General features: G+C 39.3%; 1 protein-coding gene across 4 annotated transcripts; it reads left to right on the top strand.

Annotated features, from left to right (window-relative positions):
* The first annotated feature begins 1,250 nt into the window (after window positions 1-1,250).
* Window positions 1,251-27,618, top strand: c2cd2l (c2cd2 like). 4 transcript variants are annotated; one of them, XM_011483413.3, is made up of 14 exons: window positions 1,251-2,212; window positions 17,117-17,212; window positions 21,755-21,874; window positions 22,004-22,111; window positions 22,599-22,712; window positions 22,867-22,966; window positions 23,056-23,188; window positions 23,394-23,458; window positions 23,719-23,840; window positions 24,435-24,606; window positions 24,677-24,775; window positions 25,089-25,222; window positions 25,627-25,845; window positions 26,134-27,618. In XM_011483413.3, exons 1-14 carry the CDS (start codon window positions 1,862-1,864, stop codon window positions 26,134-26,136), a joined length of 1,836 nt encoding a protein of 611 aa, XP_011481715.1. In that variant the 5' UTR covers window positions 1,251-1,861; the 3' UTR covers window positions 26,137-27,618. The 4 variants fall into 4 exon arrangements, with proteins under 4 accessions (XP_011481715.1, XP_011481712.1, XP_078786701.1 ...); XM_011483410.4 differs by having other exon boundaries at window positions 25,627-25,840; XM_078930575.1 differs by having other exon boundaries at window positions 25,128-25,222.
* The last annotated feature ends 127 nt before the right edge of the window (window positions 27,619-27,745 follow it).

Below are 27,745 nucleotides of genomic sequence, written 5' to 3' on the forward strand. Positions count from 1 at the left end.
CAAAGCAAAATTCGACTTCTTTAAACTACAAAACACCCAAACAACCTCTTTTTTGACAAATAGCTATGAATTGAATTGTTTATAAGAAACAATTTGAAGGTCAATTGTATTCACAATCTAAAGATTTATAAAATAAGAAAGCAACAATATTAAATCAATTAAGATTCACAAAAAAGGCAGTTTGTCCTGCTAATAAAATTTGTCTAATATAGATTTTAAGGGGTAGATTTTCTTGCTAACTCTGATTCTTTATTACATCCTAAATAACAACTGTGCATCTCAAAATTACAAAAGAATAAGAAGTATATAACAAATTACAGTATGTTTAATTGGAAGAGATTTATGGATGAATTACTCATCTTACACTGACTTGAACATTTCTATAACTTTGGAGAGCAAAAAATTGGAATTTTAACTTTACAATGTTTTAGTTGGTATTAAAATCCATGGAGTTACAGTAAGGACTGGAGCAAAGTGGGCAGAGCATTCTTCCTTCTACTTGAGCAAGCGGTCTCAAGTGTGATGGAACTAAGGTGGCTTATGAGATAAAAGTGACAGTTAAATAACTAAAGCTATATTAAAAATAAACCTGTTGATCAAAATCAAACTAATCACTTCTGTGTTCATTTTTTCATCAATGAATTCTTAATTTTTTTCCAACTTTTCCCCACTTTGGTGTAATTTAAAGCAGTGATTTTCAACCAGTGTATGGAGGTATTCATGTGTGCCATGGGAAACCATAAGGTGTGCCATGGGAAATTCTGCCATTTTACCTAATTGGTCTAAAACACATTTACCATTGAACAGGATGTCAGCTCTATCTTCATCCAAACGGGCCCAGGTTTCCTCTCTCTGAGTAGGTAGAAACATGGAATATCAAAAATACTATTTTATTTGTGTTTGTTTGATTCTTATTTAAGGCTCTTTGATACGTCGGTAGACCTTTGGTACATCGGTTCAGAAATTCATGAATGAAAGAAAAAGATGAAAGGCTATGTAATCAAAGTAAGTAAAATCATAAATAAAACAGAAAAATGGCCTTTAAAATGAAAATCTCATCAATTCAGTGTATTGACAGTTATGTAAAAGTGTGGTCCATAATAGACTTTTGGATGGTTTTAAATTAGTAATATGTTTTCCCTTCTTTTATCCTAAGACTCAAAACATTTCATTGTGATGACTATTTTTATATTTAATGTGTAATCTAAAACATGAGAAGAAATGTAAATGTTGTTTTGAATTCTCAAAGCCCCGCCCCCATCTTTATTTTGCTCTCTGGCGCCCTCTGGCGGCAGGCCCGCTCGCCGTTGCAGCAGCAGCAGCAGGATCATGACGGCAGCAGAGCTTGTTCCCCGCTGGCTCTGTGGAGGCTGGAGATCGTAAAGGTCTGACTGAGAGCTGGATGGTGTTGTTGTCGACAGATGACAGCAGAGAGAGGGGGATCGCGGAAACGGCGCTGACGAGGCGGAGATGGGGCTCATGTTTGCCGCCGGGGGTTCCCCGTTTCAGCACAACGACAGCTTTATTTGCTTTCGGTTCCATTCACTGCGAGGCTGGAGGCGTTTAAATTAAAGTCCAGGTTGGAGTTTCCTCCGCTGAGCTGCCGCGCACAGCGCTCCTCCTTCTGGATGGTTGTGTGTGCGCGCTCGATAACGCAGCTGTCATTGGCTTCACGCGCACTCACTGACCGAAAATAAGCGCATCAAAGCTTATCTGATATTTGGGGTGTTATTTCTCTGCGTCCTTCAGTAACTGTGCTTGCTCTCTCTGGGTTGGCATTCAGACTAAGCAAGGGCTCTGATCTGCTCTCCCTGACTCTTCCCCCAGTCCTGATGATTATGAGACACTCCAGGAGGCGCTAATGGAGCTCCATGAGTTGAGCTGGCTGTGCCTGGTGACCCTCTTCTTAGCCTCTGTGCTGATCGTGCTGGGATGGCTGTTCCAGTACTCCCTTTCTGTGTGGAAGCTCTGGAGATCCAGGCAGAGAGCTGGACTTGGCAGAGGAGAGAAACCCCGGCATCAGCTCTTCCAGATCCATGCTGGGGGAGTGTGGAGCTTCCTGCTCAGGCTGCGCTCTGGCAGGGATGGAGGACCTGCAGGAGAGGCTGGAGTTAAGGGCTTGCTGTCATCTCTGTTCTCCTTCAAGTCCTTCAGAGAGCACTGGCAGAGAACCTGGATCAAGGCTCTAAACGAACAAGCTTGCAGGCATGGGGTGAGTTGATTTACTCCATAAATGACAATTTTGGAGCGAGAAGGAGAGGCTGCCTGCAATTGAGCAGAGGCATAAGAGGGATTCGATGTGCTGGAAGTGTGTGTAGGCAGGTGGGAGTTGGAGTGTGTTCAGGGGATGTGAGTTCTTGCTCAACAGCTCTGGATCAATGCACACAGGAGAGGAGAGGAGAGGAACACCCACACATAATAAAAATAGTCTAAAATAGATGAACGTTTGATCACTCCGGACTGAAGCAGATCGATTGAATTATTTCTGACACCAACATATTCTAGTTTTTCTCAAGGTTTTCCTTCTGAAATACCCTCTTTGAGGTGTTTCCTGTGATTACAGAAAAATGACTCCCCTCTGTTACAAAACACAGTTGGGAGTTTAAAGTGGATGGATCAATCCCCGCAGCTCTGTACTCTGCAATCATTCTGATTCATAAAGGTCACCTCATCCCTGATGATGGGTTAAGATTTTTAAATGGGGAAGAGTAACAAAACAGCAGCATGAAAGAAATATTTGCAGTGATTAGGAAAAAAAACATTTGAAGTCAAGAAGATAAGAGATGCAAAATGATGGGGCCTTTGCTTTTGAAACAGCGCCTGTGATGTTTAGATCAGAGCTCTCCTGGGTCTTTATTATCTGTTGCAGATCGGTTGTTAGCTCCTCATCACTCACCGGCGTTTGGGATCACCGGCGTTAGAATCAGTACAGACGCCACCCAGACTGTTAAACTTGTTGAAGAAAAAGTCACATGTTCTTAGACTCAAAATTCCTCCAACAGTGAAGCTGCAGGATGTAGTTTTTCTGCATTCCAGGAATGCGTCTGCGTTCAACTTTCTCCATGTCGAAAGTGAAGAGGTCTCAAAGGTTTGCTGGAAGCGGCTCGTATGAGCGGGGAAACGAGGGGAGAGTGTTAGCTTCACAATGGCCTAATTAGTTGATCCGCTGTGTCCTTAAAAGCTGGCGGGTTCAAGAAACTACAAATCCTGAGTGAACCCCAGCTGAACTTTAGACTTTTTAACAGCAGCTTGTGTATTGTTTCCTGATACCAACCACGCTGTTCTCACTTTTATGGCCTCACCATAAAGTAGAATAAAGCTTCAGTGCTGCCAGAGCATTATCAATCTTTATGAATTGTAGGTGTGACATAGAACCTACTACGGCAGGCCACAAGCTCCCTGCTCCACTCCATTCTGATGCATCCGTTTGCAGACGACTAGAACCATGTGCCTCTTTGTTCTCCTTGTCTGAGCTGGTATCTGGCTCCAAACTGGACAGCTCCAATATAGCTCGCCATTTTTGTTGCACTTCTAATGTTAGGTTGGGGTTGTGAGGGGCTGGTAGCTAGTGGGAGAACGTGTACCGGTAAACAGATGGATGTTGGGAAATGGGTGCGAGCTTACTCTGAAGGAAAAAAATCATAAGTAAAAGACTGCTGGGAAGGGTTTGAAAATAGATAAAAAGAAGATTAAAGTGGGTCTTAAAGGCTTTTTGAGTCTCTAACCTTTTTACTTAGAGAATAATTAAAAATGTTTGTTTTTTCTTAGAGGGCCTATATCATGCTATTCTTAAGCTTTTTAGAGTAAACTATTTCAAAATATATCATAACATCTTACCTTTGGCATACTAAAGAACATTTTTTTATGAAATAATAGTTATTTTCTTGATCTAATTTTCTTAAAAGTAGTCAGACAACTCGATCTCTGCGGCTCCGCCTTTCGTTCCATGTGGGTGCCGCCCATTTCATGATGTCAGCATGTCTGCATTTCGCCCACGAAAACAAACAACATCCAAAGTTTTCCAAACATGGATGTGCATATATGTTTTGCATATAAAAGGAAAGAGTTTTGCTGATCACCGCTAGCTCCGCAGAGAAAATTGGTGAGTGTGTTAGCCTGCGGGCGGTGCTGGCAGCACAGATTCTTCCTGGAAGAATCACTTTTCTACGTCACAATGTGAGAATCCACTTGTTTCTGTGGATTGGGAGGGGCTGATGCTCAGAGAGCAGGGTTTTATAGGAATGTGTAGATGCGTGAAGGGCGCAAAATACTGCTATGGGGTTGTTTTTCGTGAGGAATGGACATTATAATACAAGTAAAAGCTCAAAAAAGTTGATTTTACATGGTAATAGGCCCCTTCAATTCGAGAGCTGAACCTTCATCCAGCAGCTATTGAGGGTCTATAAGGCTGTTTTCCAGCTCTGGTGAGAGCATCAGCTGTCCGAGATGACTTGTAGGCATCTGTCTGTCCATGTGGTGCTGAGTTTGTAAAGTGAGCCAAAGGCTGCTGAGTCTGCTCGTCGCCGTGACTGTGCACCGAGCAGTCAGTTACTTGAAATGTGTCTGGAGAATATGCAAATCAGATGGGTTGGATTGTTCATGAACCTTTGCACAGTCAGATAACAAATCAGAATTGCGTCTGTGTGGGTATTGTCTCAGAGATTCAGACAGCATCCTTGACTGGATTGAAGGTGAAGTGTTCCTTTGAAATCCAAAGAATGCCTTTTAGTTATTTCATCATTTATGAAAAAAAAAAAAACTGTTCCATGTGGATGAGGGAAGTATTCTGTAGCAAAAAAAGGGTTTGCTTTGCATTTCTCATCCTGCAGGTTTCCATGCCAATCCTGCAGAGTCACGCTCTTCTGTAGTTTGTGATTAGGTTTTAGCGTGGGGCAGAAGATGAGGAAGAGAGCTGGAGGAAGATGCTGCTTCAGTTTCATTATATGGGGATTAGCAGCCAAATCCTTTATGGCTTTAGGTTGAGTACTTCTTCAGAATTCAAGAGCGATGCTGACAGAGTTCTGGAATTGTCCTCAGTTAAAGTAGTATAAGAGGGCACAGAGAAAAGAAGCCAACAGACAGAAAGGCTGGAAGACGGCTTCTAGCTAAGATAACACAGAATTAAATGTTCAACAATAAAAACCTTATAAGTCACCTCGGTTGCAGGTACACAATCCCAGGAAGAAGGTTAATATTTTGTATGTCTCGATGGTAGAGGATGCAGAAATGCGTAATATTGGATATATTGTTCATGTTTTTGCAACTTGTTTCCGGACAGGTAAACAATATGCCAACTGAAAGGTTTTTCTTCATTGTTACATGCTCACTAGCAAATTATAAAAAAGATTATTTTAATTTATTTTCAGTTTTTTGTTATTGTTTTGAATACACAAATCATATATTGAACTGAAACAATACCAAAAAATGAGGTTTAAATTGAGGCACGGGGAAAGTAAATGATTGCATTCCTAGTAAAAAAATTGGTATCAAATGATGTATTTTTAGATTATTTCTAATAAAACCTAGTTAAAAGCTGCTTTTTTTTTTTTTTTTTTTTTTTTAACTTGTTCTGTCCAACAGCTGAGCAAACAGATTAGAGCTGAAGGCTTTTTGTGTTGGACAGGTTTTACTATCACAAAAAGAGGTTATATAGCTTCAAGAAACTAGAGTGTAGATTTGTATAAACCCCTTTTTGTCGTATTATTTTTTATTTATTTGTTACATTTAGTGTGTGTGGGGAGGGAGAGGGGAAGAATGTGAGGGGAAGGTGGAAGAGAGTAAAAGGAAGAAAGGTGAAAAGGTGGGGGATACAAGCACTGATTTGACTAAGTTATTAATTTAAGCTGTAACAATTATACCAGATCTGCTGGAAAGACGAATGTTACATCAAAGGTGAAAATCTGACACTAAGATGAGCGAAAAAAAATCTGTCCATCAATTAGTTAAAAGCTGCTTAATACATTTTTTTTTTACATCCTTGAGTTTTTTTGTCACATCGGATGGCAAAACAATAAGTTGGTATAGTGTGAATTGAGTGAAATTTGTGCAAATTCTAAAAACTGAAATAACACAGGCACTTTCAACACCTTTTTCCCCAAAAAGTACTGCCTGTGAAGTATAAGAGCAACAATATATCTTCTAAGAATATTTTAGTGTTTTTTTCCAGCATTGTTGTTGTAAAACAAACATTTGTAGGAGTTGGGGTATCTGTGTAGTATCTGTAAAAATTGGAACGTGAATGTAGTCATGATCAAACCTGAACCCCTCTGCATCATTGTTGGTTCTTAGAGAATTGCTTCATAAATATAATGCAGACATTTCACTAAAGAGAGCTTTTTTAGGGATCAGTTACCCACTGGAAATCAGCCTTTCTTACTTCTGTTGTCACGTTGTCGGCCATGGAAGTGAGTGACCCCTTCCTCCTAGGGGACACAAGATCTGTCTAAACAGTAGGAAAAGGCTGTTTTTTATTGTTGTACAGCTGTAAACGTTGCTGGAACTTTGCCCTTAAAAATGGCGTCTGTCTGTGGTGTTTGCACATTTTCTGAGGCTGCTGGGTGGATGTTAAGGTTGGCTAACTTTGCAAAAAAAAAAAAAAAAAAAAAAGGAAATATCATGTGACATTTGTTTTATGGTTTATAGTCTTGCACAGCTGGTCCATTCCTGCTCATGTAAGTAAATATAGGAGACATTCATAGGTTTGATATGAGAGCTGTGGGTGGCGATGGAGGCTAGGTTCAAGCCCGGTTTGGTCGACTCAAAATTTGACGGATTCTATTAATTACTTTTATTCAATACTTGGTGATTCTTTATTAACCTCTTGATGCCTAATAATTCAGATAGGCATCAAACCAACGTGGCTCCAAAATAACCTTAATTTAGTATCTACATGACAGCATGAGCAAAGGTGATTTTTTTTCATAGCTGAAAATAATTTAGGCATCAAGGGGTTAAAAATGGGGGTGTTCACACATTTTAGATTGCTTTTCACTCCAGCTCCCTTGAGTGTGCATATGAATAATGAAACATGGTGTAAACACATGATAACTTATGTCTTTTTTTGGAGGATTCTGGACCTTATTTCTCAGTTATTCCGAAAACGTTGAACTTAAAGCAAATAAAACTGCAAGTAAATAATATGGATATGTTGCTGATTGCTTTTACTGGATGCGAGCCAGTTTCCTGCCTGACAGGCACTGCAAGGTCAGTGTAGGTGTCAGGCTTTTTCCTTGAGAGTGTGACTCAACTGAATCACAACAATCTACTTATCTATGACTTTACATCAGGTTTCTTGACATGCAGTTCAGGTTAAGGCAGCTTATCTGCAATAAAACCTGTATATTTGCTTTTGGGTTTGGCAGAATATTTTTAGAATACTTGTCAGGCTATACATTGATTTTAGGATTGGAAAGGTTTTCACAGAAAACATGAATGGGCCTTTACTTGGATAACTTTAAGCACTGCAATTAATAAATAATCCATTCTCAAATGCCAAAAAAGTTAGGTTGGGGTTGACTCTATGCAGCAAATGTTAGCATTTGAAGGAGTGAAAGTTTCAATGACAACATTTAAATCTTATTTTATGTGTTTTCATGGAATACGATGAGATTTTCTGAGGCTTTCTAACATTAATTGCCTGTTTGATCAAAGAAAACAGCTGCTAATGAAGAGTGAAAAGCAGAGAAGCTGGAAGAGTCGTACCCCTCTGGTTTCTTGTTGGTACCACTCCCATCCTGTGTCCCTGCAGTCCAGGGATTACCCCGAGGATTCACTGCAGCATAATCAAATGATAATAATCGTATCCATGGTTGGACCAGTGCTAGGCCTGCACAATATACCGCAAATTTATCGTTATCGCAAAATCAAGCTGTGCAATATGCATATCGCAAAAGACGGCAAAAATTGCAATAAATGGTTACCTTAAATGTCCTAAAACAATCTTATGGCAGCTTAAATTATTTAACGAATCAAATAAATCCCTTTATGCATCTGACCAATCGGATAGACTCTTTAGCATTGTTGACCAATCAGATGGAGCCCTTTTATGTTAGATGTTCCATTATATGTCAACGAGGGTCATTTGGAGTACAATTCTTAAACTGTTGCAATAAAATGGGAATGATGTTTTTGGTTGTTTCGCTATTTGTTTATATACCGCAAATGATATCGTTATCGCAATATTAATCCCTCATATCGCATATCGCAAGTTTTCTTCATATCGTGCAGCCCTAACCAGTGCCTTGGATTTGTGCCTATTGACTATTGGCCACCCTAGTTCTCCACAACTTTGTCAAAATTTGAATTTTAATCCAGTTGCAGCCTTATCCACTTAATGTAAACTGGAGGCAAAGACGCAAGGATGTGTGTTTGGGGACCCCAAAAAGACGACACCTCAAAAAAACCTTCTCTTCACTTCAGTACCAAACATTGTTTTTTTTTAGGGATTTGGGATCCAGGTTTAATGGACAATATAGCAGAAAGCTCTCTGCCTACACAACAAACTGCACACAGCAAAACTGCTTCAAACTTCCATCATTAAAGACCCTCTCAGATCATCCCGTGGTCTTTTAACAATGATTATGATGGGATTTAGGCACAATCAAAAAACCTGTGTAGTTTTCTAGGACATAGTTTTTGCAGAGGGGCTGTAGTTCACTAGAAATCCACCTGTGAGTTGTTGGCGGGACATTTTTTTTTAAAATCTTCTGATTCACAATGATTTGAATAAAAAATACTCATAAATGGCCCTGCAGCAGGCTGGCGACTTGTCCAGGGTGTACCCCCGACTTTGCCCAACAGTTGCCAGGTTAGGCTCTGCTCCCCGAAAGAGGGTTAAGAAAATGGATGAATGGAAATACCGGTACTCAGCATTGCAATTTTCTGCTTAATTTTCTTAAAATATGTCCTTCGTCATCAGAAATATGCCTCAAGAACATGCTAAAAACACCAAAAGTACAATTTTCATTGGAGTACGGGTAAGTCTTTACGTCCACTAAACACAAAACAGCTAAGTAGGCTGTGTGGCATTGGTAGAGAATATATTTAGATCTTTTTTTTTTAATTACACAGTTGACATACTCCACTCTGCTGCTTGTCATCTGACAAATTGGGATATGTTTAAGTTATTAACATTGTGCATTTTTTGTCAGTTTCACTTTAAAAGGGATCTATACGATTCTGCTCAGTTTATGTCTCAGTTGTTTATCCCCAAAAATGGGATAATTGGATTTAATTCAGGTATTGCGTCCTGTGAAGATTTCCTTGGAAGTCCGAGTTTGTAGGGAAGAGTTGATGGACTTGTTGTTCCCCTCTCAGACACTCAGATAAGAATACAGCAGCAGCTGAAAACAGTGCATACTTGTACAGTGCTTTTCTACCTTCTTAGAAGGCCCAAAGCACTTCACAGCCACAGTCCCATTCACCCATGCACTCACACAGTCACACACTGATGGCGACTTTGCTGCCCCAACACTGGCGCCCACCTTCCACCAAAAGCAATTTCAGGTTCAGTGCTAGGATACTTCAACATATGGCTGGGCAAGGCGGGAATCAAACCAATCTTCTGATCAGAGGTCGACTGCCGTACCACTGCACCAAGGCCTCCCATGATGGCAAGCGTTCAGTCCTGGGAGATAGAAGAACACAAAATGGAAAGCATCTGCGAAGAAGGAAGCTCCCTGTCCATTCACTATCTGCAATCATAAGGGTCTTGTGATTAGCTTGAAGATTCACTCTGACTCTCATTAACTGGTGGATGATTAATGCCTGGTGATTATGCTCCTTCCTTACGGACGAGGGACATGAGGCACATGGCGCTCATTTCATTTGACAGTGCAGTTGACTTTATAACTCAGAGATTCAGATTCATCTATTGGTTTATGTTTCACTTAAAGATGTAGGAAAGCTCTTTTTAGCAAAATTATTATTATTTTTTAACCATTTTGCTCTTTTAAACAGTTGATCACACAATACTTTTTCAGAAACAGCTGCTGTTACTGCTCTGCCATTGAGACATACCATTAAGCCCTAGCTTACACTGCTCTCTTTTGGTACGTTTTAATGCATCCCATTTGTTCATAGGAATAAAGTTTATTTTAACTAACAAATAATGCATATGTTAAAGTTACCATTAAAATGAAAGAAATCCAAATGTACGTATCATTTTTTATTGTAGTTTCTATTGATGATTGAACAGAGAACAAGAATAAAAATTTTAAGTTAAACATCCAATTAACCACACAAACCAATCATGGGAGGATATACAGCATTAGGTTTTTATAATCGACTGACAGATCCCAGAGGTCTCAAATCAACTGATCCAGATGGGAAGCAGAGCTGAGCTCCTCCGTTGGTTGATGTATAATCACAATAGTCTGTAAAGGCTTTTCTTGACTGTGGTTTGTGTTAATGACAGAGATATATCACTTAATCTCTGGTAGCTTTTGCCAAAGTTTGAAAAGTTATCAGGAAAAAAATGAGGTCACTTCAACTCTTGGTGATAATGTCAGCTCTTACATTTGTGTCACCCCCATTGACTGTGTAAATGAACCAGACTGAGTGATCCTTCCCCCCTCACATTTCAAATAGTAGTTCCAAGAAGCACAAATCCCAAAGACTTCTATTGAGATATTTGCTTTTCTTTAATTACGCATAAAGGTGATCCAATCTAATGAAGAAGTTATGGTTTTTTTTCTAGTAGTTTGACACATATCAGTTTCACCATGGGGAAGTTCTGAATAGTTTTATAACATTTCATTATCTTATGCAGGCAACCGTACATACACACCACGCAAACCAACACTGAAAAATGTTGGGGTTATTTTCAAAAAGACATCATCGCCACATTAATAGACGTATGTCTACAGAAATAAAAAAATTAAAAACAAACAGAAGAAGACATCAGAACTATTACAGCTTCCTTTAGACCTTCTTGCCGTCTGAAATTCAGACGTGCTATAAAAAGGAAACAGCAGAAAATGAGGGTCATCACCAGCCAGAGGGGGGAGTATATTTCCGGTTGACCCATATGTTTACCAAGGCAGCCGGACCCAGAGGGGGTGATGCTGACAAACCTGAAATGACACTGTAAATGTCCTCGGGATCAATTTCCCTGCAGACTTTCTTTTCAAACACATCCTGCTCAGCACTGGTGGTTAGCAAGGACAAATGTGGAGGCTGTGCTCCCAGCGCTGTGTTTTTAAGACAAAATAACGTCTCGTCAGGAGCACACTACACCATATTTCGGCAAACAGATATAAAACCGCAGATAAGACAATTCTATTTAGACTTTACTGAAACAAATAGAAACCTTTAGATATGAGGCTCTCTTTATGATGTTTTACTTAAAAATGATTGGTTTATTTCTTCTCACTGGGGCAGAGATAAAGGCACACGTGACAAAACCTGATGTCTCATCTGTTTGCACTTGTGTAAAAACACCCACTTACTTCAGGCTTTGAGCACCACGGGTAGGTGTTAAAAGCATCAAGTGTTCCATGTCAAATGGCTTGGAAAACCAGGTAAACTCACTACTTTTCGATGCTGCTGCTCCTCAAAGAGATCCAAGAGTGGAATCAGCTTGTTTTTTTTTACTGTGATGTCTCACTGGACATGGTTCTGATTCTCAAAGAAGTTTAGTACACTTTAGTAATGATTTTCTTCTGACTACAGCTGGCTGCTCTCTCTCTCTCACTCAAACGACCCATCAGAAATGATAAACACAACTATAACTTATTTGTATTGTTGCTAGGCCCGCACAATAAATTGAAAATGCATCGTTGTACCAATATCCGCCTGTGTGATACAAGTATCGCAAAAGATTGTGTAGACTGCGATAAATGGTTCCATTAAATGCTTACACTCATACTAAAACAATCTTAGGGCAGTTTAAAGTATTTAGGAAATCAAATATAGCTCTTTACGCATTTGATCAATCGGATCGGATGGACCTCTTCTGGTCAATGACCAATCAAATGGAGCCTTGTTATGTTAGATGTGGGTCATTTGGAATAGTATTTAATGTATGCTGCTGACTTTTATTTAAATGAAACTGTTGCAATGCAATTGAAATCATTTATTAGTTCTTTTGTTGTTTTGCTATGTGTTTGTGTATTGCAAATCAGATTGTCATTGCAATAATAATCACTTATATCACACATTGCAAGTTTTCCTCAAATTGTGCAACTCTAATTATTTTACACCTGCTACATGATGGCTACTTTAGGTATAAAAAGGCAAACAAACACAACACAAAACTGTTGGCAGCTGCCTTTGACCAAACATGAAATAAATGCAAACTAAAGCAGTAGATCACTCGAGGAAGAGAGTTTGTTTGGACCATTTCACCAGATCAACGAATTGGAGGTCAAACTGGGGAAAAAGAACTGCTGAAAGCAAGAATGTAAACAGTCTCCCGTTAACTTTAAACATCCATCAGAAGTTTAAAACCATGCATGCTCCAGGATAAACTTCATGAAACCTTATGAATTCAGGAAACGTGTTACTTTTTGTTACCTCTTGAATAAAATGGCCCTTTTTTGCAGCAACATGCACATTTGTCCCATAGAAGAAACTTAAGTTCTGTGTGTTAAACATAGAGGTCTATTTCAGTTTAGTGTTGCAGGTAGCAACACAAATAACAGCTCACTTCTGAAAGAAAAATTTCTGCTAAATATTATGGTCAGCCACCCGGGCCAGTCAATAGTAGTTACCATTTATACTGTTTTGCTAAGGAAGAATCATTTAAGGCACTATATTGACAAAAAAGCAGCTGCTAATACTTCTGAGGGTGTGTCCTAAAAAATGCTGTCTTCTGTACCAGAAACTTAAGATGAAGGAAATTCTCAATTTTTTCTCGGAAGGCTAAGGTGTAGCCAAAGAATGTAAAGTTCAGAGCTTCTGCATTTCGCTCTTTCTGCTCTAAGCAGGAAGAGTCTGAAGGCGGATTTATATCATCAGGAGTACTGGTAATCTTTTTGCATGTGTAGGTGCTAGACAACAGCTGATGTCATTTTTCTTTTTCATCTCACAGCCACAAATATAGATTTTTCTAACTCGCTTTTGACGCTTCAACCAGTTTGGACTCCAGCTTTATGGCTTTGATGATCTGAGACCTTTCTGTTCTGTAAAACCTCTTTTTTGTGGTTTTGCTTTAGGTGGAAAGATGAGTGAATGCAAAATTGTTGTCATGGCAACCACTAAACACACATGGATGGAAATTCAGTTCCTCTCAGTGTCTTTGGGGTAGATTCGATTCATCATCCCGTGGCAGAAACAACTGAGAAAATAAAAATCCTGGAAAAGAGATTTAGAGCGTGTTCAGACTAGACCCATTTGGTCTGTTTAAGGTGACCAGAGTTCGTTTTCTCCAATAATCCAGAACAAATATTCAGTCTGAATACACCCAAGCCGGGACCGCTCTCTAGCCCATCTTTTGAGGTGGTCTCGGTTCGTTTCCAATTTGACTGAGCTTCAGTTCGTTCTGAGATTCCTCAGTTTGAACACAATCTGATCCCGGAGCAGAACAATTGAACCAAAAACGGCTATAGTAGCCGACGTAAACAGAGTAGAAATGAAGCAACAGATGAGCCGCGATATAAAGCAAAGATTGTTGTGTAATCAAACAGAACAAAGGGTCTAACGTTAGAATATTTATTTTAACAAACAACGCTTCTTATATGCTTTTTTTGGTCCAACTGAATGGTCCGCCCGATGCCAGTCTGAATACAGACAAAATACAAGGTTCTAGACCCGATCCGGAAAAAATTAAGCAAACTCAATCACATTTCTGATAGATCCCCTGTTGCTATCTTACACAAAATCTGTCAATAAAGCAATCGACATGAGGCCACATACTGAGGCATCCGATTGGTCAGTTTTTAACTTGAATAATTTGCAATAAAGACAAAATATTAAAACAATTAAGATTAGCAAGAGCATGTTAAAAAAAGTTGGCAGGGCAAGAATGATTACTCTGACAAATAGAATGACTGAGTGATAGCTGTTGATTTCTCTATAGAATTCTATGAGATTTTGGCTTCTTGGAGCCAGCAGGTCCTTCCTTTTTGGAACACCAAGGGGGAGGAGTCACTCAGTCCAGTCCACTTACAGTAAATGGTCAATGTTCATTGTATACTGTTAATGGATTGTGCCAATGATGGATTCAAACAAAATCTTTGGTATCATAACCCTTCTGTTTGTAAATACATAGTGCTTCTCTAACTTGCTGTAAAGCCCAAAGTGCATTGCAATCTCATTCTCCCATGCTCACACAAATTCATACATTAATAGTGGCTCTGCTGCCAAACATGGTGCCAACCTCAACCACTAGAAGGAATGTGAGGTTCAGAGACACCTTTTGGGGCAAGAAGGGAACCAAACCTGCAATCCTCCAGAGGTTGAGCACTCAACCACTGCACCACTCCCGCCCTACACTGGTATAGGGCTCTTAGAAGCAAATTTTTCTGCTCCATAGTCATGATCCTTTTAAATAGTTATGGCATCATCTAACCTCATCCTGAGGGGCATTTAGATGCCAACAGGTTTCACTTTGTAACGTGGCAGATGTGAAGTGTGTTGGCTTCATTCTCTCATTTTTAATCCAGCTGTATATTTTTCTTTTTTGAAAAGTTGAGTGCTGAGTGTGCAGAGTTTTTTGCATGAAAAGGCTTTCTTACAGAAAGCAGTTTTTCTGGAGGAAAATCATTTTCTAATTCCCCACTAGTTCACCCATAAGCATTTTTTTAAGGAAATAGTACAGGGTTAAGCAGAATTCAGTTTGCGGTTTGACACGCAGCATTAACCATACCTCCGATACTTTACACATAGTGTCAAACCCCTTGCCCTTAAAGACTCATTCCAGTGAAAATTGTTTTTTTGTTGTTTTTAACAGGTTCTTGTCTGATTTTTCTGATAATTGAGGACCAATAGCAAGAAAATTAAGCTTAGAAATTGCAGTTCTGAGTGTTTCTTTGTTTAAATCATTGTGAATCAGGAGCAGAGAAAACATTCTGTCTGATAAATTTGAAAAATTTGTTACATAGAAACTGCGATGAGTGAGCCACAAGCTCCTTGCTCTGCTCCATTGTAGACGACTAGATCTATGTACCAGTACGTCTCTAATTTCCTTGTGTGAGCTGGCATCTGGCTCAAAGCTGTACATCTGGGTCTGTTAGCAGGAGAGTATGTAAACAGATGAGTGATGGGGAGTGGGGGCGGGCTTGCTCCATGCTAATGGTCATGCCACAACTCAGAGATTAATTTCTGACTCCTGCTGCTCTGCAGAAACTCACAGTGAAAACGACACAGGTTTTTAAACTTTCGCTTAAAACAGGTTTGTTGGGAAACAAGTAGGATACTGGCCCTGTAGTTTCGCACGTGTGTTGTAAACAAATTTCCGGTCTTTTGTTCAGATGTTTCTCTCAATTCAAATTGTTGTAGTGAGTGTTGAAAACCTTACTCATGCAAATGTAGTCTGCTTTCCCTGGCAAAAATCTACCAAAGTTTTACCTAATCTGGTTGTGGAAACCAGATTTTTTTATTTACATGAAACTTAAAACATCAGATTACTTTAGAAAGCTGGTGCTTTACCTGGTTATTTTTCAACTGACCGCTATGTGTCAAATAAGGTATAAACGTCAAGAGTCAACAACCTTGGAATAAATTGTAAACCTTTAAATGGGACAACCTAGTCGTTACTATAACTTCACTTATACTAAAAAAAGAAATCAATTTGGAGTCATACGCACTACATAACCTGACTTCAGTTGCTCCTAAAGCCAAAGGTCCATCCCTCTCCTTTCAGAGATGAGGACTGGACGGTTGACCCATATTAGTTTAGTAAGTCAAAGGAGTAAACAGGTTCAGAGAACTCTTTAGGTTCTGTTGTTTGTAGCTTTTTTTTTGTCAGCTTAAGGAAATTAATCACTGCAGTGCTTTTCCACTCTTGCCTGTTTTTCTTGTTAAATTCAGGTGATGACTCTCCCTCTTGTTTATCTTTCATTTACAAAATGACTTGTGAGTCATCGTCTGTTTCTGCGTCCTTGCCGTAAAAACTTTGAGAAATGTGTTATCTCTTCTAAAATGTTTTGAATGATTTTGTGGCTGGTCCATTTTAAAGCCAGTTAGCTGAAGTAAACAGTGAGTAGTACACTGCAGTCATGTGACTGTAGTATTAGTCCAGGAAACCTGTGTCCAATTGCGGCTTTACACTTGGTAGGCTGCCCCTCTGGCTGGTACAAGGAGACGCTCTCACATGCCAAAAACTTTGCTATGTCATCCTCCCACCGCTGCCCCACCTCTCATGTTGTGTTTGAAACCGATTGGACGTTGACCTAATAGAACATATGCTCGGACAATAGAGAATTTGTTTTCTCTCTCATCTCCAGATAAAGCCGTCCAGCAGAGCTGATCCGTTGGCATGTACACTCTATAATAATAGCCTATTGGTGCATCCTTGTTTTTAATCATTACTAAGTATTTAAATTCTGCTGTAAAGGGGATCGTGCAGTTCTCGCAGTCAAACAGGAAAAGCTTTTTGGCTGCAAGAATGACTCATCTCTGACAGGTGCATATTTGAAATGACACCTGAAACACTTTGTTCAGAGCAACTTTAACACATGGCAGCTTTATAACAGATAATTGTGACTGTCACAAAGACTTCTTTGATCTCCTCCTCATCTCCCTTCGCTCAAACATATGCTTTATTTTTTATGCCAAGATCTCCAGGTCCCGTTCATCAATTTTATTCATTCATGGTAAAAACTCAAGAATGCCTTTGTGTGGTGACAAAAGCAGAAACTGATATCAGTCTTTTTGATCATTGAGGACAAAAAAAGAACCTCCCTTAAAGAGCCCAAAGGAATGTTTAGTGTATACGAAAGGAGAAACGCAAACGTCGCCTTTTTTTTGTTCTGAAGGTTACATGAAGTCACAGGATCAGCACCAGACGAAAGTCCAGTCCCCATAAATTAACTAGCATGCCTTCCTTTAATGGCAGACTTTTGCTTTAGTAAACAGATTACAGCAGCTGTTGCACATCCTGGTATTTAAAAAGTGCATTTCCTCAGCCTCTTATTGCAAATGTAGAACTAATTTTCTCTTTGTCTTCCTCTTCTAGAGCTCTCTGCAGATAACCTTTGACAGCAGTCTCCAGTTAAGTGTTGCAGCTGCAATACAAACCGTGACCTGCACTGACCAGTCTGCAACCCGAATGGTAAGTGGTTGGTTCTACTCACGTGCACTGAAATATAATTCAAATAATTGCATCCATCATTAAAATGTTTGATAGATTATCTAGAAAACTGTCAAACATTGTGAGAAAAAAACTTATTATATATGTTAAACTGCAAATTGTTCTGTCAACACTGATAAATAAACATTCTACCATTACAGTTCATTACATTCCTACAAAAGAATAAAATACAAATGCCATAGTTGTGTGAAAATGAAACAGATCTATAAAACCACCAGAAGGTAGGTTGTTTGGTCCAGACCATTTTATTTCCTGGCAAAGTTTGCTTTGTTTGCTCAGTGAACTCTGGTTCACTAGAGCAGTGTTTTTCAATGGGTGTGTCGTGGGAGATGGTCAGGTGTGCCGTGGGAAAATGCCCTCATTAACTGATCTAAAAACATTTACCATCTCCAGGACATCAGCTCTGTGTTCATCCAAACAGTAGTTAGGAATATGAAAGATCGTAAAATACTTTATTCTTTGTGTTTATATGATCCTATTAAGACTTTTTGATAAGAATGACGGTACCACGATTTAGCCGCAGCTTCAGCTGTTTTCGGAAAAGTCCCGTCCGTTGGGCGGCTGTTTGCACTACATCTCCCATGATGCATTGGGTTAAAGTGACAGCGTCTCAGCACACATCGAGTCTTCCTTGTTAAACGTCTTGAAACCACAACGAACACACATAAAACAGTTTTTAAATCTCTTGATGAAATCAGAGGTCAACAGTTTCGTTCTGCTTCAAGGTTTGTGTTTGTTAACAGCCAAACATCCCAGAGTTTGGTCCAAGTCATCTTTCTAACTGAAACACTTTTCTAATAATGCCTGGATTATTTTATATGTTGAACTTAAGAAGAAGTAATATCAACATTTAAGAAACAGGATTAAGGTGAAGTGGCCAACAGACGCAATTAAACTAAATTGAAACAATGTAATCATAAAAGAATTAAACATTTTTGTTAAAGTTTTCAAAGACTTCATCTTTGATTAAGACAAAAGAAAAACTAATAAAACCTCAACATGTTCACTTTTTGTGAGGCTACAGAAGATATGAATATAATGTTAGTCCTTTTGTGTAAAATTTATCACATATTGTGATCATATTGTTCAAAAATTACAGTGTCCTTTGCGCCAACAATTAAAAAATAAATCACAATTTAGAAAGAATATATTTGTTTTTTGTGAGGTTACATAAAATTGCATATTAATAAACTGGAGGGAAAAAATATATAAAATTTCAAATAATTTAGTTAAAAATTATAACTGAAAACTAACTTAACTATTATTGCATCTTTTAGAAAAAACAGCTGCAACTTCCAGCTTTTTCTAACACAATTATCACAAAAATGCATGTGAGCATGCATTGTGGAGGGACAATACAGACTATGAGTTTCTCCTTTTTTAATTTTTGGATGCTAGTGTGCCACGGGATTTTTGTCAAGGTTAAAGTGTGCCTTGGCTCAAAAAAGGTTGAAAACACTGCACTACAGGGTAAATGCAGACAGGCTATTCAGTAGAACAAAGAGAGGAGGAGAAACAGAAAGAGTAGGTGACTTTGGCAGGGTACACTTTAAGGGAAATGAAGGAATTAGCTGAGGGTGTGAGTCAGATCGCTTAAGGAAAACCCCCCAAAATGCCTCATTTACAAAGCTGGGCTTAAAACGTTAAAATCCATCAGTGAACTGCTTTCTGTTAGTTTTTTACGTAAGAATTGAGGATTTGATCAATAACTTTTGTTTACTTTATGTCAGTTACGTAAAAGGAGTTTTCCATAACTAAACATTACTTTGGAATGGAAATTTGTAATACCTTAGACTTAACTGCCCAACAAGTTTTCTGCAGGTGAAAAATGGACAGATCTGTATGAGGCATGCTGGTGGCCCGCACGAATGTATAAGATTGTTGACAACCCGGTACGCTTGAAAGGCAAAAATTTTAATGCACATTTTTTCATACCGGCATGCTGCGGGCGACAAATTGTAGGGAACACTTAAAAGACCCACTCCAATGAAAATCCTGTTTTTGGTTGTTTTTGACATGCATTTCTCTCATGATGGAGGGCATATATATATAGAAGAGTAAGATTAAAACTGCATTTTTGAGTATTTTTTAAATTCAATTGTGGGGAATTAGAAGCAAATGGCAAAAATGCAGTTTGAAAAGCTATTAGCTGTTACATACCAACTACAACTGGCAGGCCACAAGCTCCCTGCTCTGGTCCATTATGATGCATCTACTTGCAGACAAACAGATCCATTAATGTCTTCATTTTCCCAGTCTGCGCTGCCATCTAGCTAAAAACTCTAATATTATATACTGTATATATATGGCTCAAAGCTCCCATATTATGTCTAAATGGATTCATCATTTTTTTCCCAACTCCCCCAAACATGCGCACTGCGCATGAACCCCATTAGTACTGCTCAAGTCAAAGTTGCTTCACTACACTGTTCATAGTGCACTATTTAGTGCGTTCGCCATTAATTAGTGATGTCCGAATCTACAATTCCAAAATCGAGGACCCTAGAAATTTCCCAGAAGTCCTTGCGAAAAACCAGTATGCATCAATGCTCACTAGATTGGCAAATATAGACCACAATGCATTGCGTTCGAACAATTGTTGCAAAGAAAACGTATTTAAATGTCTTTATTTAATCAAATATCAACATTTTATTTTTTTTAAATCAACTTTATTTTTATATTTATTATATTTTATCAAAGATAAAAAATGTCAACTTAATAGACACAGTGGATATAAATGGTCGTCGCAAAACTCTCATATAAATGGGATTGTCATTTCCTGAAATCAGTGATGTCACAATCGCCGTTTGAAAAAGAATTAAATAAATAAAGTAGTGAGCATGGTGTCCGAATTGCTTTTAAAATCCAGGGCACTACATAGTCCCGCACTATATAGCTTTTTAGTACTTAAGGATTAGGATGGGAATTCGGACACAGCCAGAGTATTGGTGTAAGGGCATCCTACGGGGACTTATCACGTGCACACCCAGTGGATGCAGCATTTGTGTGCAGTCAGTAAGGAGCCAGAGTGTGCACCTTACGTACGACTAGAGTGTTGTGTAAAGTGTAATTTACATTATTCTTACAAATACTTCAAGATACACTCACCACACGCACAACAATAGTACGTTCATTTTCATGACATCCCTTACTGTGGATGCATGAGCCTCAAGGAAACTGGAACTCACACATGCGCTCCCCTTAAGATGCGGCCCCTCCTCTCTACAACCCCCTATGGACCCAGAAAACCCCTGTACAGGTGCATGTGACTAAGGCGTAGATTAATCAATTTTTAATGGAATCTTGAATCAAATTCAATTGTAAATTTGAGAGTTAAAATAAAACGGATTCAGTGTTTTAACGGTAATACCAAGCCCTACTTACAGACACGAGGTAGTGAGGCATTGCAGTCACTTCTGTGTTATGGTTAGCTGGAGTTCAGTTAGTTTGTTCTGTTCTCAAGAGAGAAAAGAATGAATGCATTACATTTAGTCACTGGACTATCCTGGTCTGAAAGTCCCCACAGTTTCCACAACAGTCCTTTTGTCCTATCCTTTGATTCTGTTGTTAGACGATTTATACGTCCATCAGTGTGCTGAACACACAGTCCAGTTTGGCAGCCAGAGTGGGATACAACCTGCTGTGGCTGACACAAACAAACTTATACTGAGAGTTAATAACTTGCTGTCCACCCCAGCTGGGGAATTTCTACTGGAAAACAGACAGAACTATCCAGACTGAACTTTGATGTCCAGCCTGACGTTCATTGTTAATTATTTATCCTCACCTTCTCCTAACTTCTTGTGACTCTCTCCCACCATCTTTCCTTCGCCTGGTGGCCTCATTGCATGATGTAGCATATTTTTCTGCTTCAGCACCCCTGACTCTTAGAAAACAGCAGTTTTTAGTGCCCTTAAAATGCTTGAAAATGACACATGTGGTGTGTTGAAGCAGAAAAACAAAGAATTTATCTTTTTTCTTTACAGGTTTTCTGTTGGTACACTGCTAAAACACTTAAAAATAAGTCACAAATTCTTAAAACTTAAAAGAAAAATTTTGAAGAAGACATGGCTTCTCAAACTAAGAGTATTTTGCTATTGAAAAACGTTCTTTACAAGATTAATTTCTTGCAAGACATAAAAATAGACTTATTTTAGAAGGGTCTTTTTACTTTCTTAAGATTCCCTTTTTGTAGTGTAGTCTGCATAGGGTTGTTCATTTGATTGGAACTTTAAAGTGACTGTATTACATGTACTTCCTGGTAAAATATAAGTACCAGCAAACCATCTGGTGACAGATTATGTTAAAACTGCAAACCTCTGAAAAAAAAGGCATTAACACTAAAAGAGTTAAACGATGCATCCGTGTGTGTGTGTGCGACGAGGGTGGGATTTTGGACAAAGTGAATCACATCTGGTATTTTTTTCAGTTGCTTTCAGGAATGCTGAGGGCAACACAAAACCAGTGTGTATGTGTGATGAGCCTCACCATCCTATTTTGCAGGTTTTACACTGTAATTGTTGGGTAGACACACTGATGTTTCCTGTGACAGTCACCCAGCAGTCACCAGCCACCGTTTCCATGGAGACCTATCAGGTCACTACAGCACCCATGGTAGCAAAGGTACCAAAGCACAGAATCATAATTAAAAATAATAATTCAAACCAATGACCAAAAAATTATTACATTTATTCTTTATCATTGGAATCCTGTTTTAACCTGTGGCCTTTGTTGGTGCCCCATGTTCTTCAGGTTGTAGTTAGCCTGGAGGAGTTGGAGAACGAAGGTCTGCTAATGTCTTGGAACCTCTCCAAGCAGCCATCATTCTCCCTGAATGTGCTGCCATGCAAGCAGCAAACGGTAAGAACGTTTGATACCAGCGTGCCTGCAGCCGGTGGATGGTTCCTCACTGAAGCTGCTCTGGGTTTTACTGGCTTTTGTGTTTTTAAAACTCCAGCAATCGCCATGCAAATGTTTTACCCGCTCTCAACCAGAGTCATTTCATGAATCTCAGCAAGCACGCCGTGTTTTGCATGCATGTTCAACTCATTTAACGCACTGAGTCAGACAGAGAATGTTGCTTTCTCTATCATTAATGAACACGCTTCAATTCCCTGGAGGCATAAACTATGTCCCTGAAATAAAGGTAACAACTATTCTTCATAGTTCATTTAAAAAAAATACAGTATAAAGTACACATGAAGTGAGACTAAAACATCAAACAAATTTTAAAAAGCTGCATTATCCTCTGTGTAATTTAAAATAAAAAACGCCAATCTACTTCATTTTTTAAATAAGGCCTCCATCATGGATATAGCCGCTGGTTTATTTATTGATTTATTACCAGGCTTCTGGGGGCGAGGCAGACCTGCACATGATCAGAGGACTCATAGAGGATACTCTGTTCAGCACTCAGCCAGCCATGGTCCTCAACCTCAAGGCTTCTGCTTCCAGTCTTTCGGTGAGAAATCCTTCCGTTCACGTGGAAGACAAACAGATTAAGAGCCATTTTCTGTGTCCAGAATATTTGAGAAAGGATGCTCATGAATTTGACAGATTATTGGTTTTTAAATAGAATTAATCTGAGCCTCACTGTACTCTCTCCAAACCCACAGCCCCCAGTGGACCACCTATCTGGGGGGTTGAACTCTGCATCCCAGCGGGTTTCGGTGAGACGACTAATCCTTCGCCAACTCAGAGTGACCTTAAGCAAAGGTCAGCTCTACTCCCCCAGCACTGGTTCATTTCCACCCATCTTCCTGCTGGGAGCTGAAGTCTCATTGCATCACACTGGGCTTTTGCAGGGCAGTGTTCCAGATCAGGAGAGCTGTGCTGCATCCTGAGTCTGGACCAACCAGCTTCTGAGTGCAGAACCCACTTCCTGCTCATCCCTGCCAACCCCACAGCTGTGCTGGAATGGAGTAAAGACATTTCTCTGTAAGCCATCCTGTGAGATTCCAGAATTGGAATAAAATGATTCTTGTCAGTCAGTTTTGTTTGAGAAAACACTTTTTGCTTTTTGCTCTAAAAGTACAAGCTGCATCATTTTTGTCCCATACTCTAAGAAACTAAGAGTAACTAGAACAATGGTTACACCCACATGAACCTGTTTTTCTTTTCTGTCATTTTTTGTGTGCTTAAGGGAGCTGGGGCCAGAGACCAAAGAATTTAGAATACGACTTCTGGAACGGAGCGGAACAACAGAAAGTAAGGGTTAATTCGATAACAATTTGCTAATGGCTTCTGTCCATAAATCTGATCAGCAAGGATGTTTAACCAGCTTTAGCGGAATCATCTGAACCCAAAATGCACTGCCTGCACTCTTTGAAACTGCTTTTGTCAGGAAATGCTCCTGCTCTGGCAAATGAGACCATTTGGTGCAGATTACACAAAAAATACAGTATGCACCGCTTCTACAGTTGCTTCTTTAATAGCAGTACATTTTTTTTAACTTTCATTCCTGATAGAATTCATCCCAGGACACGCCTCCATCTCCTTAAACCTTCAATCCAAAACTCCTACTGGTCAGCAAACAATGTCCATCAGCCCGGGGCACGGTTTGGCACCAAACGCCATCATTACAGCTGAGGTGGGTTATGGCATAAGTTTAGTTTTCGTTTTGAAGCTAGTCCTGTGTTAGGAAGCAGAGATCACATTAACGTTCACTATCTAACATCAGTTAAGGTGAAAGGGAACAGATTCACAGCAAAAGCAGAGGACTCGTGTAACTCGTGATACTAGGAAGGTTCACTGTGACATTTTTCACATGGTTCCATTTTTCTGACATCTTTTTGTATTTTCACCTGTAGACTTATGGGAAGGTGTTTTCTGGAGTTTCATCTGGAGCCTTAAAAAACTGCAGACATAATCTATTAAAATACCTTCTCCGATCTCCCTAGATGACCCATAACACACTGTCATGTAAATTTCATTTTATTTTAGTGGAATTGGTTAATTGCTTTAAACAAAGACGTAAACAGCTGTTATGTATGGAAGCATGATGTTCTGTACATTCCTAAGTTATCTAACACATCTGCACCCTATCTGCAAACTGTCACACCTACTTAAACTGCAGTGCAGCTCCAAACCCTTTTTGTTTTTTTTCCGAGGTCTTTATCCACCTACTTGTGTTGATAAAATGTTTTTCTCTTTTTATGCGAGCCGTTCTTTTGTTTTCCTTTAGTTCCTTTATGTAGAAACTGAAGAGCCTCACAGCTCCCACAGTACTTTGCAAATTCGCCCCTCAATCACCCCCACCAAGAAAGTTGACGTGGACCGAACAATCATGCCAGATGGAACGATTGTCACCACCGTCACCACCATCCAGTCTCGACCGAAGCTAGACAGCAGCCCAGGTAAATCCATGAGTTGATACATAAGAGCTGTGTAGAGGCGATGACTTTAAGTGGTTCTGGTGTTTTTCAGGTGATTCTCCTCTATGTTCTCCATCCATGGTGGAAGTGAATGATAAAAAAACAATGGTCATGTCTGATGGTAGAAGAAGCAGCAGTCCCAACCCCAGCAGTGAGTTCCAGACTGAAAAGCAGACGCTGTTTTACATAACAAATGCAAAGCAGCAAAGAGCAGGGTTACACAAGCTAAAAGGAATGCAGTTTATAGGACAGATCATGCATTCTAGGCAGGTAGTCCTTCTGAAAATCCTCGAGTCTAATGAGAGGCTCACAAGGGATCCGATTTAACAAAAAAACAAAAACAAATACAGCACCAATCAAAATGCGATTAAGACAGATTTAGTGAAATTCACGAGACTTAGCAAGTGTGTTTCAAACTCTAATGGTAAAATACTGATTTACACATCTGTGTTTTTGTTGCTCAGAGAGCAGTCGCCTCTCTAACGGCCTGGATCCTGTTGCAGAAACGGCTATTCGGCAGCTGACAGAGTCGGCGTGCAAAGTTGCTCGGAGGACACCGACAAAAAAGAGCACGCTGATCATCTCCGGCGTGTCAAAGGTCAGAGAAATATCCTGTAACGGTTTTAATCCTTTCTCGATACCTGAACCTTCTCATCATATAACTTCATTCAGGGAAACTTCACTTGGCATGCTCAAAGGTGGATTTTCTTTTTGAATACATGAGTAGGGAGCTTTTAACCTCAAGGAACAATGTAGGATACAGTGACATAGATCCAGACAATTATAGTGAGATCTATATTTAGCAGCCCCCACCTCTTTGGTCTTCTTCACATTAGGATGACCTAAATTTATGTGTGAAAATCTGTTAAAACATATTTAAGGCAGGTCAGTGCACCAGAATCCAAATCCACTGGAATCTGCTGTAACAGCATTGATCTTAATCGGTGTTTTAAGCCTGGATTTTCACCGTGTAGCTTCCCTCCTCCCTTCTATTCTCAATAGATTCCCCTCACAGAGGATAACTGTACACTGTCGAGTGACTATGCGGCAGCAATGGACGCAGCCATGCACGGCAACCACTGCAAGGCGGGGCACCATCAGGACCTGGATGAAACCACGCCCTCTGACGTGTCGGAGCGTCCGTCTGTAGAAGACATGGAATCCGACACTGGATCCGCAGGTGGCTTGGAAACCCGGAGCCTCAAAGACCATAAAGGTGAGGTAAACAAATTATTTGCATTTTTGCCAATATAATGATGTTTTCTAAGGAATGATGATGTAGCTTACATAACAGCATGTTCTCACAGGTAACAATGTCTGACTGTGCAAATACTGCCCTCTGGAGGCTGAGCTACAGAATGCAAAACAATAGATGATAGATTATGGATTTTAAAAAGTGATATTTTGATTAAAAAAAGGGTTAAATAAATGGTTGCTTCAACTTTAAAGAACTATAGCTAATCTCACAAAGTACCGTATTCCAAAACATGAACTTTCTGCTTCCTGCAGTGAGTTTTCTCCAGAGTGGCACAAAGTTATGGTTCCGCAAAAGACATCGAGAGAAGGACTCCAGCCTCAGCCAGTCCCACGAGAACATATCCAACATGAGCAACTTTACCCCTACAACTACAGAGATCAGCCGCAAGAAGTCTGGAAGCTTCTCACGGCGTCTCATCAAGCGCTTCTCTTTCCGCTCGTCTGGCAAATCTAAAGGCACGGTTCCAGCTACCAATGGAGGAGCAAGCGCAGTGGACAACTAATCACCCGATTGTAAATCAACTTCTGCACTAATTTATGACAAGCAAAGCACCCCTGGTGGGTATTGTGCTTCTTAAAGGGACTGGGAGCTATGAGAGGAAAAAAAAATATTGCACCTTTAAGACAACTTTACAGAATCTGAAATTGGATAAGAAAATGTGTTCGTCTTTAAGGAAATCCGCTGCTTGGAGAGAAGAAGGTAATTACTACACTGAAATATTTTGTCTTCTATTTAAGCAAAAGCTTTGCTGACACTGGCTGAAGAAAAAACTTTTCATGGAGATGCTGCCAGTTGCACTTTGGAAGGTTTTTCTTTCTTTACAATATCTGTAAAGTTTGTGGTTGTACAAATATCATTTGGGATTCATGTGATACTTATTTTACACCCCCAAAAGGCGTCAATCAAGTTGCATCATGCTGTAAAAATAAGACATTACCATGTTTTTTTTAAAAATAAAACTGTAGTTTAAGGACTGATTTAACTTAACCAAATTTGTCTTGATTTAGCTTTATTGTGCCCTCATATCTGCTTGGCATTATATACGTTTAGAGATGTCACTTCACCGTTATATCTGAGTGATTCATTTTATGTAAAATATCAGAACTTGAGTTTGTTTTCAAAAATGTTGTTTTGCCAGCATTTCTTATATGACTAACAAAAAACAGATTGGCTCTGTGGGTGATGCTTAATGCAAATTATTATGTCTATAAATGTCATTACTGGGTGACCTCATTGTTTCAAAAAATGTCTAAATGAAAAAGAGTTAAGAATGCAGGTTTTTGCATTTGCATTTAACAGTTGCATTACCTTGAGAAACTGTTATAAGTAAGAGAAAACATTGAAAGGTAGCCAGATAGAGAAATTTTTACAAGATGGGTGGTCTGTTCTCAGAGCTACAAATTCAGTTTTGATAAAATGGAAATCTGCTGCACCCTTCCAATGCTATTAGAGGTAACAGAATTCACATTATCTGTTTTATGACTTTTTATCTGAATTTTGATTTTTGCTTTTATCAGTGACTGCAATAAGTAGGGGAGAAGGGCACAAACTTGAAATAAGTGTTAATATTCAGGTTTTTTCTTCTCTTTTGACAGATATATATTCAAAGGTGGAGCTAAGCATCCACAAAACAAATTTACAAGAATGAAACTGCAATATTGAAAGTTTGTGTGACCTATTACTTGTTCAAAAATTGTATTTATTGCAAATAAATTATTTTCTAAACTATTACTTAATATTAGCATCTGTATTCTCTTTTTTGTGCATTATTCAAAGAAGATTCTTACAGCAAAGATACAAAATACATCAGTATACAAACCTCTTTCCTTACACAAAGGTTTCTTGCAGATCCGTATGGTTTCC

Source organism: Oryzias latipes, chromosome 14 (assembly GCF_053564925.1).
Source record: "Oryzias latipes strain Hd-rR chromosome 14, Olatipes_Hd-rR_3.1".
NCBI classification, from domain to species: domain Eukaryota; kingdom Metazoa; phylum Chordata; class Actinopteri; order Beloniformes; family Adrianichthyidae; genus Oryzias; species Oryzias latipes.